The sequence below is a fragment of the Hippichthys cyanospilos genome, chromosome 22 (assembly GCF_059441005.1).
Source record: "Hippichthys cyanospilos isolate Australia breed blue-spotted pipefish chromosome 22, RoL_Hcya_1.0, whole genome shotgun sequence".
Classification (NCBI taxonomy): Eukaryota; Metazoa; Chordata; class Actinopteri; order Syngnathiformes; family Syngnathidae; genus Hippichthys; species Hippichthys cyanospilos.
In genome coordinates this window covers 4,619,481-4,636,062 of record NC_142390.1, presented here as the reverse complement: position 1 = coordinate 4,636,062, position 16,582 = coordinate 4,619,481, and the positions used below count along the sequence as shown (strand labels likewise).

The following is a 16,582-nucleotide window of genomic DNA, read 5'->3' as shown; positions in this document are numbered from 1 at the left end:
ACAACAGGAGCAGCGCTGTACGGTATGCTAGTATGGCAAGAATTTTCTGTACATTCTATTTAAATCCACCATTGCCGTATTATTCTTTTTCTCATCTTACAATGCATTTTTTAAAAGTTATATCTCAAGGTACTACCGTACTGTACGAGAAAAATCGCCGATGCAAGGCAAAAACAAAACAAGTCTTGTTGTGTTGACATTTGAATTTAATTGGACAGTAATTACAGGATATACATGGTGTTTCATTGAAACAAGAATGTAACACTGTTGGGCAAAGCCCTCTTTGCTCCCGAGGCCCACAGATGGTTGACAAGACTTTCCAACCAAGGGGGGTCAGAAAGGGGTACAAGGCGGCTTCTCAGTGGCCTTGACATGTAACAGAATTTGCACAAAATTGACAGTAGGACATTTTCAGTCAGTTTTGACAGATGAACGGTTGAAGCTTTGCTGAACAAATTCATAACAAATTCTCCAGCATAGGTTTTGATTTATAGCTCCAATGCATCATTAAAAAAAAAAAAACATACATTTGAACGCAATAGATATTTATATATATGTACATATTTACACAATACCATATAAATATAGTAAAATAGTTTAAATTACATTGATTTCATGATTTTCCATAAATAGATGTTGGACAACAACAGTTTGGTGTTGAATTAGTGTTGGAAGCACAATGTGCCGCCGGACGTGCACGAGACTTTTTCTTTTGGTATGTTTGCTCGTAAGAGTGACGTTTCTGTGTGTACGTTTGCAAGTTTGACAGGCGTTTTTAAAACCACTGCATGTGGTCAAATTCAAAGTATTTTCCCAGAAAGAAAAAAAAAAATACATTTTGGCCTCCTCTGCTCAGACGTGCACGTTACTCCAACATCAGCAGATTCTTCTCATTCAATACTATCAACGGCTGAGACGCCAGATAAATTTTTATGAACTCATTCACTGCCGTTGACGACCGTTGGTGTAAAAGATCAATTTTTACTTGGCTGGCAGTGAATTTGTTAAGTGTCCAGTTTTTTTTTTTTTTTGGAGTTACTCCGCAGCTCCCAGTGTTCTATGCTGTTAAAAAGGCAGGTTTTGTTGTCATTTTTTTGTGTACGAAAAAAGATCACAAATACTGTGTAGGCGGCGTCATAGGCCCTCGTCTGGTTACGGAAACAAGTCTGGATTTTCCACCAGTGTGCTGAACAATAAGTGCTTTTCAGTACAGTATACAAACACGCTTAACGGGTATACGTTTGGCAAAACGAGCAAAATAAAAGCAGGATGAGCACGGTCTGGTTCGCACCAGTTTGTCAGCAGGACTTGTCGTTGACGTGAGAGGTCGCAGCCACACTCGCGCAAAAAAGAAACCGTACCTGAGTGTCAGCTGCGAATTTTTGTTTTTTTTTTCTGTTTTCAACTCTTATCTGTTGCTTTGAGGCACGTGATTTTTTTTTTCAGCCGTACCAGAACTACAAAAACAAAACGGGTAAAGACAAACAAGGTATATGTATGTAGGCCCCTCTGTAAAAAAAAAAAAAGGGGGGGGGGGGTGGTAACTGTACAAGTCCCAGCTTGGAATGGCGTTATTTGTCTCTGACAAAACCAAGCTTCAAGTCTTTGTTTCAAAATTTGATCTTCATTCATTGAGGGGACCCTTTTAGTGTCCATCGTGCTGCTCCTTGGTGGCGTTGTGGATCCAGTCCAGGATGATGAGGCTCATGCTGCCGATCATGACCAGGAAGCCGCACAGCAGGAAGGCGGTAGCCTGAGGGCGGGGAACAGTCGAAAAATTCTAGTTGAGCCCGTTTGTGCTTGCCAAACACCAAACAAGGAAAGGGAGTTTTTCAAACCTACCCCGATCTTTTGCACGGATTTCATCGACTCCTTTTTGACCAATTTGATGTAGAAAGCCGAGGGCAGGATGAATATGAGCATTGCTGCGGCAGATGCACCTGTGAAATACAGAAATTTAGAAATATTTCTTTTCAAAATGACACGCCAGCCACCGTTACCCATTCACTGCCACGGACGGCTATTAACGTCAAAGTTCTACTTTCACTGGGCTGACAGTGGATGAGTTAGCTTGACGGCTACTGTATACAAGATCAAATGAGTTAACGCGACCTTTAATCTGAACAACCCAATTTGGGGAATCAACAAGCGAGATAATGTGATTGTATAAGTGTGCACACCCTCTCATGAACATTTAAACTCACATCAGCGCATACAGTTTCTGCTACCCTATCAAGTGCCTTTTATTACCCCTCACATAAAGTTCTGTTGTTTTAGTGGGCTTTTCGTGACATTTTTACTTCCTAGAAGAAGCCTTACTAGCTTTACTGAAAATTGAACATACCAAAAAGCATATGAGAAAATCAGTCTAACTAAATCAAGGTACAGTTTTTGGCTCATTTCTTATTTCAACAATTTTGACTATTGGGGATTGTAAAGTTAAAAAAAAAAAAATCTCACCGATAAAGCCGAAAATGTCCCTGATGGTTGGCACGAAGATGACCAGGATGTTTGTGCCGGCCAGCAGACCCACAGTTATGATGGTGTGGCGGATCCAGCTGAATTTAGTCCCGCACAAGAACTGGTTGATGGAGGTACGGATCTGCAAGAAGATTAAACATGTTCACAGGAGACCGAAAACTGCACAGCAAGTTTAAACTGACTCGCTTTTTTCTTGTTTTAACGACACTTACAGGGAAGAGTACCACAGGTACGGTGAGGGTGACGGCGGTGAGCACAGCCAGGCGAACGATCAGCAGGATCACGTCAGACTTGTAAACTTTAGAGTAGGTATGCAGCAGCTCAGGCTCCACGTGCACTGGTGAAGAAAGAGCACAAGAAAATGTATCAACCTGAGTGTCTTTTACTTGAATACTAATTCGATTTTTTTTCATGTGGAAAGTATAGTCCTTGGTGCAATCAAGGTTAGGAAACATATTGCTCTAGTACATGCTGCGACAGGTTTTAGTTCCTCATGTTTTTGTTTTTTTTCTGGCTATCTTGTGTAACCAGATTGAGCACATTTGTTCTATCATCACCGCGTTGAGCAGGAATGCAAATAGTACTCTGGTATCTGCTGGCATCAGGTGGCTTTTTTCACATTGTTGCCTAACACTTAGCCTGAGAATATTGTTCCACTGTTGTACTTGTTTAATTTAACGTGGATTGACAAACTAAACTTTGGATATTTGGTATTTGGGATGTTGACCTTTTGTACACCTAACCTGGCATTAATTAACTTTGCATTGGAAGCCACTAAAAAAACATACATTACGTTCCACTCTTGATAGCGAAATAGGACATTGTTATACTTACATCTCGCAATTTAAAGAATATTTCTAACCAATAACAGTTATTATTATTATTATTAGTAGTAGTAGTAGTAGTAGTAGTGGTTTATTTTTATCGTTCCTGTTTTTATTAATCTATCTTTTTCTCCACTCCCGTATTGTAAATTTGGTAGACAGTAAACGATGTAGTGTTGTCCACACTCCAGCACAGTAGATGGCGCTTTGTGCACCTTTTTCAGCACACTCTACCCACTGATGAGCAAAGGAAGAACGTTTTTTTTTTTTTGTGGCAGTCGTAGTTGATTTGTTTTGATTGCACCTGCATGCTAGTGATTTTTGAAAGTAAGTCTCACGAAAGTAAGTCTCACGTCGTGCATGTTTTGCAAATCGAGTTTAGGTCGTGCGTGTCGTCGAGTTTAGATGTTTGTTGCTTGTATAAATTGGTGATTTGTTGTGGAAATCATATTTTGTTTAGTTTAATCGCCGAAAATCCTGTCGACGGTGGCTGCGAAGGGACGCGAAGAGACAAGATACTTTCACTACTATACCCCCCCCCCCCCCCCATTAATAAACAATACCATTAAAATGTTATAGTTTACTCAAATTAATTTGGTCATTAGTGACAGTTTGTGATTTCGACTACTAGTCTTTGACGCGTTTTAGCGAAGATTTCTTTAATAATCTTTCCGCACTACAATAGAGCAGCTGGTTAGGACAACCTGTATTCCAAGTTGAAAAATTTGACATGTTTTGAAACAGCAAATCACACTATTCATTTTCTTAAAACTATTTGTGTTCTTTGTTGTGTGTTGCAACAGGCCAGAAAATTTATGAAAATATTTATAAACAGATTTGTTATTTTACACATTGTGAGAATGTGATCAATTTGCCTATTCAATCCAAATTCTTTCTACATTAGATAATGTGTTGCCTGTATTGAAGTTCACCCCGATGAAGAAACTCACCATTGAAGGTCAGATATCCGAAGAGGGCTGCAAGGAGGTACATGACGAACATGGCCAAGAAGGACACGTTGGCGACTCCCTGCATTCTTCTCTGGGAACGGCTGCACAGATGGAAGGGAAAGGGCCATGTTTCAAATACATTTCGATAAGAACAAACCACCCCGGTCAGATAAGGGAGCAGCTGCGTTTTTTGCAACTTGATGTGAAAGAAACGTACTCTTTGAGCTCCTCGTACATGGGCAGGATAGCTGGGTGGCACACGAAGGCGAAGGTCAGGATGGGAACAGCATACACAGTCTAGGGAGTAGAGAGAAAAAAAAAACAACTCATGAAGAAAAATAATCCTATCTACAATGTTCCAGTAGTTTTGTTTGTCATTAATTTTGTACCTGAGAGTTGAAGACAAAATATTTGGGTGTGCAGGCATCACTGTAGTCCACTGCAGTAGCGTTATTTGGTGACACGGTGGCATTGAGTTTACTAAATGTTTCATTCGCAGCGTGAACATCTTCAAGAAGTGGGCACGGGATCTGGAACTTCTTGATGATAACCTACAAGAACAGATCATTTTAGGTATGACTCACACGTGCCAGTTTAAAGGCAATTTGCGGGAATAATAAAAAGCATTTTTGTTTCTGACTTCCAGCTTGGGACAAAAAAAAAATGTAGACTGTGGAAACGGCTTGCTTTCTGCTCACCACAATGAGGAAGAACACCATGCAGAGGAGCGACAGGCCGCTGGTGTAGCCAAGGTAACCTAATAAGAAGTAAAGCATTGATTAAAAACTGTGAATTGCCCCCGTTCGTTATATGATTGTTGCTAATTATACATACCTAAGTTCCTGAGCAGTGAAAGGGGCAGAATAATGAAGAATGACACAAGCAACACTAGGTAGTCTCCATTTGTGTACCACTCACTGGAAAAGACAATAGTAAACAGAAAAAGGTGTTATTTTCTAAAATTTTTGTTGATATTATCTAACTCCTTGACACAGAAAAAGGTTGATAGACTGTTTTTAAGGCCATCAGCATTTTTTTGGTTGTATCTCATTCAATTGTGCAGGTGCACTGAATATGCTATTTTCACTTATTTTAGCTCATTTAAAATCTGCCGTAATACATGAAGAGCATACTTTGCTGATTTAATATGAAAACATTAGGGTAAATAATACAGGTCAGACATTTTTAGACACACCACCTTTTAACAAAATGACCAAGTGTTTCAAAGTATTTGACCAGTAGCCCATAAGTAATGTTGCATCTAAGCCTATACTGCATTATGTATAGTCACAAAATAGCGATGTATGCACATTGCAGTTGCGGGAGGGATAGAAGGCAAGATCGCGTTGAGTGAGCCAGCCAATCCCACGCAAATGCATACACGCGTCCTTGTCTCCATGCGGCACCAGCTGCAGATGACTAAAAGGGCTCTTTGAAGGACTACTTGGAAAGACTGCGTTCCCCTTACCACTTAACCATGTGTCTCCTCAACCTAAAGTGCACACAGGCTGTCCTTTCACCTATGTGTTGCCATAAATAAAACAAACTAAAAGTAAATTTTTAATAAAGCTCAACAGCACTTTTTGCATACCAGTATGTGTATTCACTGATTACAGATAAAAAGTGGCAATACCTCTAGTACGTTTATGTAAAATGTAATTTAACAAATTGACAAAAGATGTACAGCAAAAAAAATGCCACAGTTTAGTGCCAATGACTTAATTGTCTTTTTTTTTTTTTTTTTAATAAGTATCGATGACTGGTATCAGCAGCCTCCATTAGGCCCCGTTTGCTAAAATAACGAGTTTGGTTTTGGCTCAATATCAGCCTTAAATCACCCATTTCACTCCTGATAATTTTTTTTTTAAACAACTAAAATGTGATGTATGTTTGTGCTGTTGGTTCATTCATTTGGCCTTAAAAATGCTCCAAATCATGTCTCTAATGCCAGTAACATGCCTTGTATTTAAAACACTATTAAATCATTTTTGCATATGAATTGAAAAAAATGCACTCACCCATTGCTTCCTGTAAAAGCCTGAATAACAATGGGCAGCTCGTATTTGACGATGTAGAGGTAGCTTGACATAGCTGAAATGGCAAAAAAAAAGACATTTTTTTTTTTTTTTAGTTTAGCCTTCAATTGAAAGGATTCCAAGACTTCTTTAGCTTAGGCAAATATTTGCCACGTGATTGGCTTTTCCATGGATTTGGCGCATGCTTCCAGGGTGACTCAAGTTATTCCTGGAAGCTGCCGCCTTAACCCTCCCCGTTTTTTTTTTTTTTTCCCCCCTTTACAACATCAAGACAGTGATTGTGCCAGAACGCTCACCTCCGATGTTCTGCATGGTAATGGAGCAGGAAGCGGCCAGTTTCCCGGGCATCCCGAATGCTTTGTAGCCCAGTTGCTCGTACACCAGCGCACCTTGAAAGGCAGTCAAAAGAGGCGGATTTAAAAACTCGCTCAGCATGTACAGTAACGTATGGATTGTAAATGACCTACCTCCTTCATTGGCCGTCTTCAACAGCAAGTGCACGGAATATAAGGAGAAAATGGCGACAGCCACAAGGAGGATACTGTAACAAAAAGCAAAGGGGCTTGAGTGTCTTTTGCGCAGCTTGGTTCGTTCTTTACTTTGGCTTGTGCGTCAGCGCAGATGTTAAGGACGGCAAGAGTGAGTCATATTAGCAAGATTCATCGCAAAGATCTTCCCATATCGGAATCCTATTAGGTCTCTTCATGTGCGCTAGAGGTTATTAATAGGATATGGAAATTAAATCTGCGGGACACTTGAGCGCTTCTTACTGGCATGTGACCATCTTTAGGTTGTGCATATGGGGGGAAAACTTCCAGTAAATTTCCAGGGGGATTTAAGATGAATCTCTGAAGCTTTTTAGCTAACTCACAAAATTTACAAGTTAGCAGCACTGCACAATTTGCTTTTTGTAGGGATTATACTAAAAAAGTTACCATTACCACTAGTGGATTTTGAGTTCTTTCAACAGCTGTACTTAACTTTTTAGAGCAATAAAAATATGTATGGATTTGAATTGGGGAATTTCAGTACTTAAAATAGAGAAGTGTATCCATACTTTTGGCTCATTGTGTACTTCAGAATGAAATCTTTTTTTTAAATCAACTTTTAGTCCTACTACTTATACCATGAAAGCTCTTTTTTTCTGTGATACTTTTCGTGACGAGCTTAACATGCACTGCACTAAAAAAAATACACCTCCAATTTATTCACTGACATCCATTCTAGTTCCACTGCAAATTTGACTTGCTTTAAAGGAATTGTTTCCAACTTCTGAAAAGTCCCCAATTTTGCTCCGCTTTATTCTATTGCATCAGCCACTTTTTGTAATCCCAGCCCTGTGCAGGATCACGCCCTGATAGATAACCGCCTTTACGTCTATTCATTCACTCAGCCGGATTAGCGCTGTTAAACATGTGGCCGCTCCCTTTGCTTGTACATTGACGCACAAGTATGCCCGGAAATAACATGCGGCTTCACCTTGATCGTTAGTTTCAAAAAAAAAAAAAAAAGGATGTCACAACACCGTGTTTCCTCTTTTTTATCTAATGTAAACACAAAAGTGAGTACGTTTGTGCTATTTTGCAACGATCTGCCGCACAGGGTCATGCACACTGCAGAGAACACACTTGCACTGAGCCGTGACCTTGACGGTTACAAAAAGGAAGCCGCGACAAGTGTGTTCTTGCTTTTGATGGCAGCGCGAGTACAGAAAGGTCAAATACTCACACAAATAGCGCTATGCCAGTGTTGGCCATGGCGTAGGATAGGCCCAAAATGCCGCTTCCCATGATGGCGTTGCCCAGGTTGAAGACGGACATGCCAAAGGAGGCATTGCCTTGATGCTGTGGAAGGACAAAAGAATGTAAAAAATAAGACGTTTTTAATATGAACTCATTCCAAGTTTTAATTCCGTTAAACAGACAGAAACAAGTCTTACATATTCGGTCTCATACTTCTTCTTGCCAGGGTTTTTGTCTGGGAGGAAGTTTTCGCTCTCCGGATCCTGGTCTGCGTATGGCCTTTGAAGGCCACAAAAAAAAAAGACATTAGCTTCATTTAATCATTTAAATAGATGCTTGCATTTTTTTTTGTCTTTTCGTTTTTGTGATTGTAGTTATTACTCACTCATTCAGCGGGACCTTCCTGGGGCAGTCCGGGTAGATGTATTCATTGCTGTTGGTGCTGCTGTTGTCGTCTTCACGAGACAAACGGCTCATCTCGGTTTGTTTCATCCTGCAAGGGGAAGAAATGACTCATTTGATTCCAATTAAGAGGCCTGGGAATAATCAATATTATAGCGGGTCCGCTCACTGCTGGGTCATGTGACTTTTCGGCAAAGGGAGGGGGAGGGGGCTGGGTTGACGCACCGGCAGTGGAAAAATACCAGACCGGCATTCGAGTCCACCCGATATCAACTCAATGACAAAAAGCCGCAGTGTAGATTTTGCGCCAAATGAAAAATAATAACAAATACGCAACTAACAGGGTGTGTCTGATCATTTTCAGCACATAATCAGGACTCATTACAATTTGTTAACAATACCTTTAAGGTTAATGTCATCTTCAAAATAGGACGTTATGATATATTTCGTTTACAACAGGCACACATGCGCAATCCCACGCAAGTCTGCCTGAAATTATACACCCAGATCATTTTAATCACATTATGTGCAATGACCGGCTCCAGTGGAAACAATGGCACGTGTTGTCCCTTTATGGGCATGGCCCTCGTCTTCCTTCCCCCCCCACCCTCTTGAATCCTGATGCAACATCACACCTTTATTGAATCTTTTTCTTCCCATGCCACGCATCATGTATCATAAAATACAAATTAAGTCATGTCTGCAGTATGTGTCATTCTATCACCGCAGTATCACTGTCAAGGAGTCTCATTATTTATTCAGTTGTTCCGCTGCTGACCCAGTAATATATATGAGGCGTTAAAATCCTCGCACAACTCAAAATGACACAAAGGCGCTCAAAAATTCAATAGTAATTGTCATAAATAGATTAAGGTTCGTTTTAAATAACTGTCCTTTTTATCACGGTTTTCTTCCTGTTAAGAACATGACATGCCGGCATTCTTACCTTTTGAGAATGACTGTAAAATCCCTAAAAAAAAAATCCAATTAATGATCACAAAAAATGACTCCCAAGAGCGAGTGGATCCTTGGAAATAAATTCAATAAAAAAAAACCCGGTTAGGTGATTACCCAAAAATATGATCAAAACAAGTTCAAGTAGCAAAATGTACGATTAGAATACACAGACGGACGTGTAAAACTTGTGGTTTTCTTGGATAAAACTGAACCAAAATTACCCCAAAATATGATGCGCACAGAAAAAGATGTGTTCTGCTAATGCCGGGGTCTGAAGTCACCCTTTATAAAGCATTGCATCAGCCGCGAGTTGGGGGAAGCGGAGGTGGGGCGAGAGAGAGGAGGGAGGCAAAAAGGAGGGGCGAGTGCACTGGGAAGGAGGGGGGGAAGCAGGGAGGAGACATTTTACGCGCAAGCCGTGACGTGGGTTCTGTATACAAACAAAACACAGTGTGACAAGGAGATCCGCCCCTTTTGGAAAACGACAGGAATGCCGGAGTGCACTTTAACACAATGAGAAAAAAAAAGCATTATCATGCCGTTGAGTAAGCGCAAAGGTATTCAACCTTATTATTTTTTTAATAGCCAGGAATAAAGTAGAGAAAGCCCGGATTTGTTCACGTCACGCTTATTGAAGTCCATCAACCGTTTTAATGTTACATTATGGTTAATCTGTTTTTTACTTCAGTGAGCCTAACCAAGAAGACCAAAGCAAAATACTTCTGTTGACTGTTAAAAAATACACGGGGACAGGACAAACGTTGAGTCACAATATTGAAGAGTGGAAAAAAATGGCAGTTTTTCTTCCAACCCGTTCTTTGGCTTTCCAAGTCAAAGAGCCGATTTAACAAATGTCTTCGGAGAAATTGGACAAGACCTTTAGATGGGAATCAATTTCCTGAAATGAGAATTAGGTTACACCCCCCACTGATAGATTAGCTTCGTATTAAAGGTTAAGAGTGACCCAAGAGGCCGGGGTGTCTGTCGGTCCACATTAGGCCCGGCCTGAGTCGCGCTTCAAAGCGGACCTCCCGGTCGGAAGCAGATTACGCACAAGCGCCGTCATGTGACCTGGGCCATCTTGATCCTCATTCACACACGCTCAGGTGTCTGGAAAGCTTCCACGGCTCCCGTTTCAAGTTTATCATTAATGCAAAAAGCGAAATTAGTTAATTATCAACTGGCATTTTCGCAGACAATGGCAACCCAGACGCGATCCCATGCTAGGCAGACTAAAAATACCGGTGACTCACAAATTGTCATTTTGTTCCAAGGTCGTTTTCCACGGGCACATTGCTCACTTATTTCTGTACATGCTGAACTTTTACGGTATGTGTAATAAAGCGATCACGTAGATAACCGAACAAGTTTACTACGAGCCCCAAGAATGATGTGGAAACAATGACACAACTTCCTGTGGCGCCCCTCTTTGCAACTACGTACTGTTTGTTGTTACGGAAAGCAACCACAATCAAACAGGAAAAAAAGTGTTCCTCTTTGAGTAGTAGTAGTAAAGGCGAGTGAATACGCTGCAAAAAGTGCCGGAACAAATACAAGAAAAAGAGTCGTAGAAATTAGGCAAATTCAAATAAATCTTGATTTATTTTTTTGCTAACCCCTCTACCAACTCTATGGCAACAGTAAAAAGCTGTGAAAATAAAAATCTTCGATAAATCCTTCAAAATGTGGTTTACGCATTTTTTTTTCCTTGTTTGAGTCTAGATTTAAGCAAATTGTCCTAATGCACTCTAAAAATGTAAGCAGTATTTTCTCATTACTGTATTGTATTTTCCGCATTATATATATATATATATATATATATATATAATAATTTTTTTTTAAAAGCTGATGGTGCGCCTTATAATCAGGTGCGCCTTATGTATGGATCAATATTGAGATTCGTAGATGGGGAATGAACTGATCAAATAAGCTTTCCCTGTTTCTTTTGTGTGTTTACAGTTGAACAAGGTTGCTCATATTGACATTGAGAGTTTAGAGTTACTATTTGGGTTATTATTGTTATTACTTTGAGTATTACTATATTTTGATTGGAAAAAGTTGTAAAATATGTCATTAATTGAGGGTGCGCCTTATAATCCGGTGTGCCTTATATATGGAAAAAGTTTTAAAATGTCATTAATTGAGGGTGCGCCTTATAGTGCGGAAAATACGGCACTTTAAAATTATACTCATTGAAAATTGTCATTTTAAAACAACCCCAAAAGTATGCCTTATGATTTTATTAATTAAAGCAATGACTGCAATGCAGTAGATTTAAGTAAACATAATTTCAGTTTGTAACAGAAAAATATAGGTGTTTTGCTGTAAATGTTTAAAACGATGCTTATGAGTAAGTCTATTCTTATAATAAGAAAAGGCACTTTTTTTTAAACTGAAGATCATTCAAAATCACCTTTTTATCTTATGAGAAAAACTGAATGTTTTGATAAAAGAAGTCCAAACAAAAATGCTCAACTTAACATCTTGAAAATAAGCAGTTTTGCTACAATCTTTTTTCCTTTTTAGACAAAGAATATTTCTTATTCCAACCCCTTTTTTTTTTTAACTTTTCCCCCTCTTAGTTGACACCTAATATGGTCAAGGAAAAATCACATGACAAAGCAAATATACAGTATGCCCGAGAGAATCCACAGGCATAAATCTTGTGAACAGGCCTTTGTTATGGACTTTACCTCCGCGACCCAGTACACCTAAGTCGGATCAAAAAAAAAAAAAAAAAAGTGGAGCAGAGTAAGACCACTTGGCACCAGTAGTACCCTCTCACCTACATAAACTATCAATCCTGCACGTCTGCTGTTTATTTTTTCTTCACTTTTTGTGACTGATCCCTTGCGAGCAATAAAAAAAACATCCCAAGTGCTGCATCTGCACACTCGAGCTAATAATGCTGACGTTCTCAGCCCCGGTCAAGTTTATTAAGAAACAAGGCTTTTGGATGGATGCGAACGATTGTGCAGGCGCCGTTGCAGGTAAAAGGAGCGCAACATTGCAGCTCAACTGATTTGGATGGCCATGCTTATTTTTCATTTGCAATATATTATGCATTTTTCAAAACACCCACGAGGTAGCCTGAGAAGGTCACATGAGTTGCCTGCTAGCAAATAAATGACAAGTGATAGAACATTGTGATATTGTAGGAATTTTACAAACAATCATACCTTATTTTTAGAACTATAAGATGCAGTTTTTTTTCCTGTGATTTAAATCCTGTTAAATCCAGTTCGGCTTTTTTTTGGGGCACCTGGGGACAATCCACTATTCAGTGTGTCAATTGCAAACTACAAAGGAGAATCAATGGCTGTGCTCAAAAATGAACTCAAGTCTTTGTAATTTTCCACATTGAGCCTAAAAATGGCCAAAAATGGCTCGAATATTTCGGTAGTACTCTCGCTTTTAGTTTGTCCATGTAGCAAGCGATGTGACTGGTTGGTTTTGATTAAGCACGTCGCCAATCGCTTCTGTAGCTGCAATTATGTTGCATAACTTGCCAGATAAATACTTGCTAGAATATCATATCCCTCTCCCACTAAGGCCCCCCCCCCCCCACCCCGCTGCATCAGCACAGATCACTTTAACTCCATCACCAACGCACTAGCTCAGACTCAAATACGTTCTCGTCTTAGCACAGGATGAGGGATTTACTTGCTTTTCAACCTCAGTCACCCTGCCCCAACTGTGAGTGTTCTTGGAAGACGGCGCCTCTGCTGAGGATTTTCATTACAACATAGACAGCGGAGGTCTCATGATCGCCTGGCTTTATTAGCAAAATAGAGGTTGTTGGGTTTATTCGGGGCACGGGGTGTGGGCTCGAACACGATCTGATGAAACAAGCTGCTACTTAACTCACCACTTTCTTTTACTGCACGGTGTCTCTTTTCCATCAGGCCACTGGAAACGGCGGCCATTTTTTTCCACAAGGGACACAAAAGGAGGCCGGTGGGCATCAGACTGTAAAGCAAACAAGCGGCCGTAGAGAAAGTAGGTTATTTTTTCGGAAACCTTGTCACGTCGCACGCCCCTCCCCGCTCGCACACGCTGTCGCAGACGCCGGGATGATCCTGATCGGATGTGAATTCCATGATCGCTACGTAAACATTCGTTAACTAAACACGTAGGTGCGAAAGCCGGTGGCGTTTTAACAAGCATCACAGGATTAGTCGCCGTGTTTTGACCCGGCACGTCCACGGTTATGCTGAATGCCTGAGTCAAAAGCAGTCTTTCCCAACCTTGTTGCCATATTTTATATTACGAAAATCTTATAAGAAAGGAAAAAGTATTTAGTGTGTTATTATTTACTGCTGATATTTTGAGAATTTGTTTACTTTTTTTTAATTGAAAAAAAAACATATATATATATATATATATATATATATATATATATAAGTAAAAAATGATGAAATATTGTCTATTAGTCAGTTAGTGGTTGCACCTCTATATATCTATATATATCTATATCTATATATCTATCTATATATCTATATATATCTATATCTATATATATATCTATATATCTATATCTATATATATATATATATATATATAAGTAAAAAATGATGAAATATTTATTGTCTATTAGTTAGTGGTTGCACCTCTATATATCTATATCTATATATCTATCTATATATATATATATATATATATATATATATATATATATTTAAAGTAAAAAATGATGAAATATTTATTGTCTATTAGTCAGTTAGTAGTTGCACCTCTATAATTAAAAATTGGCACATCTTGCTATTTTATTGTTAATGTGCATGATGCTTTATGACTTTCGCTTCCCGGTTCTGCAAATTTGAAAGTGTTTCCAAATTTTTGACTGGAAATAAAGCTCTCGTGTCGGCGGGAAAGCTGACATGGCTTCCTTCATCCTACTACGTGACGGCAATGTTTGAAATTTAAGAAGAAAATGACATGTCTGCGAAACCAGTTAAAACGTCTCCTTGTGCATGGAAAGAGATGCTTCCACGTGTTCGAACCAAACGATATGTCATCGTGGCGCCCAGTGGACGCGCAGGAAATCTCACCCAGCTTTCTACATGAGTTATTAAATTAAGCTTGCCCCGTGTCCAAATGTGCCAAAGCATCTCTTGATATGTGGGCATTACCTTGGTAATCCTCTTAGTGGTGGGAAAGTGGTTTAGCGGGCGCATTCTTTATGACAAATGGGAGAGTGGGGGGTGTCGGCCACAGGGGCCCCAGCGAGGTAAGGGAGGCCGCCCGTCTCGTTCTCCAAAAACTTTCACCCGGGATGGCCCTGGAGCTGCCCCGTGAACCCACTGACTCGCCTCTCCCCTCCGCCGTGGAGATTTTACTGTCAAGCCCAGACAAAAAAAACGGGAATTGTGTCAGAGGTCATACTATGACCATGATTATTTGTTGCGTTTTTGTTGCATTATTTGTGCAAAAAAAAAAAATGTGCGTCTTTTACTTGTATTGCCTTTGTCTATATAAATCTGTCAGCTTTAATTAACTCATTAAATTTCCTGTGCATCTGCTTTCACCCAGTAGGTTAAATGTGTTTATTATTCTGTGAGCAGAATTAGCATATCCCTGCGTACATGTCGACACCCCCGTTTTTACTTCAATTTGGGTGAATTTCACGAAAACGCGATTAGAAGTCTACCCCTGATTTAAGTGGTTACGTAGATTGTGGCTGTCTGATTTTAACACATGATGCGTGTTTATTAAAATGGGTTACGAAATGACGGTACTTTTAGACGCATTTCTTCGCTGTATAACGAATAAAAGGCTGATCATTAAAATGATTTCAATTATTGATTTTTTTGACACAGCTGAATACAGCTGACAATATTCAGCTGACACAGCTGAATATTAATTTGTCAAAAAGCCCTAAAAGTCACCACAAATTTGTTCAAACAAATGTTCCGTGCAAACGCTCTAAACCGGCTGCATATTCTATCAAATTAGGCTTAATCATTTTAAAATTAAAGTTAGTCGAACACAGATGCGGAGAAAATTGGTCTGTTTTGACTTATGCATTTATAAGTTGACCCCCCCTGATATGAGGGTTGAAAATGTGGGTAAAATAATCTCGACTTGTCCTCTGAGAAATACTGTACATAAAAAAAAAAAACAAACACCATCACCTTTTGGATTAAAGCCAGGATTTTTTTATGAGGTGTTTGTGTTGTAATAAATCCCATTAAACTGCATATAACGTAATAAAGACAAGGAACATGATTACTTCTCTCACAGATTCAATAAATATGCACCTTTTTCTTATTTAGCTTAATGTGTGTAATAATAATCTGTGTAGTACATACTGTATGGTAGGAACATGCACACACTCAGTAAAGTGGACTCTTACTATTCAATGAATAAAAAAAGTCTACACACCACTGTAAAATTGCCAGGAGAGACCTAGATAAATTCTTTAGTTGCACAAGTGTCCACGTCCTCTCATTGCTATTGATTTCGGTCACCATTACCCCTCCGTCCCCCACCCACGATTTCCTTAGTATATTCAAGCGGTCCCGCAAAAAGTTGAAGTCAGGTCAGGTCAGTATCATAGCTCCATTTTCTCAGCGTTTCGAATGCAGATGTGGCGTGGGAGTAATGCATTTTCTAGTGTGAGGTACTGTCAGGGCATGGCTGTCGCATTGGAATTACACACACACACACACACACACTCACTTAAATACTATACACAGTACTTAAAAAGACAGGGAGAGTCATGACTTGTTATTAGCCTGCAGGCCTTCTCTTTTCTGATGTGGGAGCTTTTCGTCCCTTCCCTATAATTATTTTCATTTTTTTGGGGAGTGCCTTTTCAGTTATGTCTCTGTATCGTATGCATAGTCAAAATGACAAAGCATTATTTCACTTGAGTACCCATGAAAATACAGTCTAGTTTCTCTGTTTTGCTTATGTCAATGCAATGTTGACTTTGTCAAAACTTTTGGTGTACTCCGGCTTTTATGTGTTTAGCAATAGTTTTGAGGAATCCATATTTTGAGGTTATTTTCAGTGAGTAAAATGATGCATTTTGGGGTGAACACAAGGGACCATAGGAGATATTGTCCCATGTTTGCTCTTAGTACTGATAAGCTTCCAAATAACTGGCCAAGTCGGCTCGCGATAACGCCTTGAGTGTTCCCGTCCGCTTTCGTCTTGTCTCTGCTTGTCTCTGTATTGTCATACCT

General features: G+C 39.6%; 1 protein-coding gene and 2 long non-coding RNA genes across 3 annotated transcripts in view; 2 read left to right on the top strand and 1 right to left on the bottom strand.

Moving 5' to 3' along the window:
* Positions 1-185: 185 nt before the first annotated feature.
* Positions 186-9,679, bottom strand: slc38a2 (solute carrier family 38 member 2). Its single transcript, XM_088406424.1, has 16 exons — positions 9,382-9,679; positions 8,419-8,526; positions 8,231-8,312; positions 8,020-8,135; positions 6,759-6,832; positions 6,588-6,680; positions 6,274-6,346; positions 5,090-5,172; positions 4,954-5,012; positions 4,645-4,806; positions 4,473-4,552; positions 4,256-4,356; positions 2,694-2,818; positions 2,461-2,602; positions 1,843-1,940; positions 186-1,753 (listed from the first exon to the last, which is right to left on the bottom strand). Exons 2-16 carry the CDS (start codon positions 8,523-8,525, stop codon positions 1,646-1,648), a joined length of 1,503 nt encoding a protein of 500 aa, XP_088262550.1. The 5' UTR covers position 8,526; positions 9,382-9,679; the 3' UTR covers positions 186-1,645.
* LOC148405566 (uncharacterized) lies at positions 3,566-5,027 on the top strand. Its single transcript, XR_015864197.1, has 3 exons — positions 3,566-3,647; positions 4,210-4,828; positions 4,902-5,027. It is a non-coding gene; the product is annotated as an uncharacterized LOC148405566 (long non-coding RNA).
* A 3,430-nt stretch (positions 9,680-13,109) lies between the features above and the next one.
* The window catches only part of LOC148405564 (uncharacterized), a 25,221-nt gene continuing 21,748 nt past the window's right edge, over positions 13,110-16,582 (top strand). Inside the window, exon 1 of the long non-coding RNA XR_015864136.1 lies at positions 13,110-13,391. This is a non-coding gene — a long non-coding RNA (uncharacterized LOC148405564). The remainder of the gene's footprint in view (positions 13,392-16,582) is intronic.

Bases quoted from the DNA above. Each gene is read 5' to 3' on its own strand.
- slc38a2 (XM_088406424.1), bottom strand. From the start codon at position 8,525: ATGAAACAAACCGAGATGAGCCGTTTGTCTCGTGAAGACGACAACAGC. The intron at 8,136-8,230 runs GTAAGACTTGTT...GTCCTTCCACAG, and splicing joins AGAAGTATGAGACCGAATAT to CATCAAGGCAATGCCTCCTT. The intron at 5,013-5,089 runs GTATGTATAATT...ACTTCTTATTAG, and splicing joins TTCACTGCTCAGGAACTTAG to GTTACCTTGGCTACACCAGC.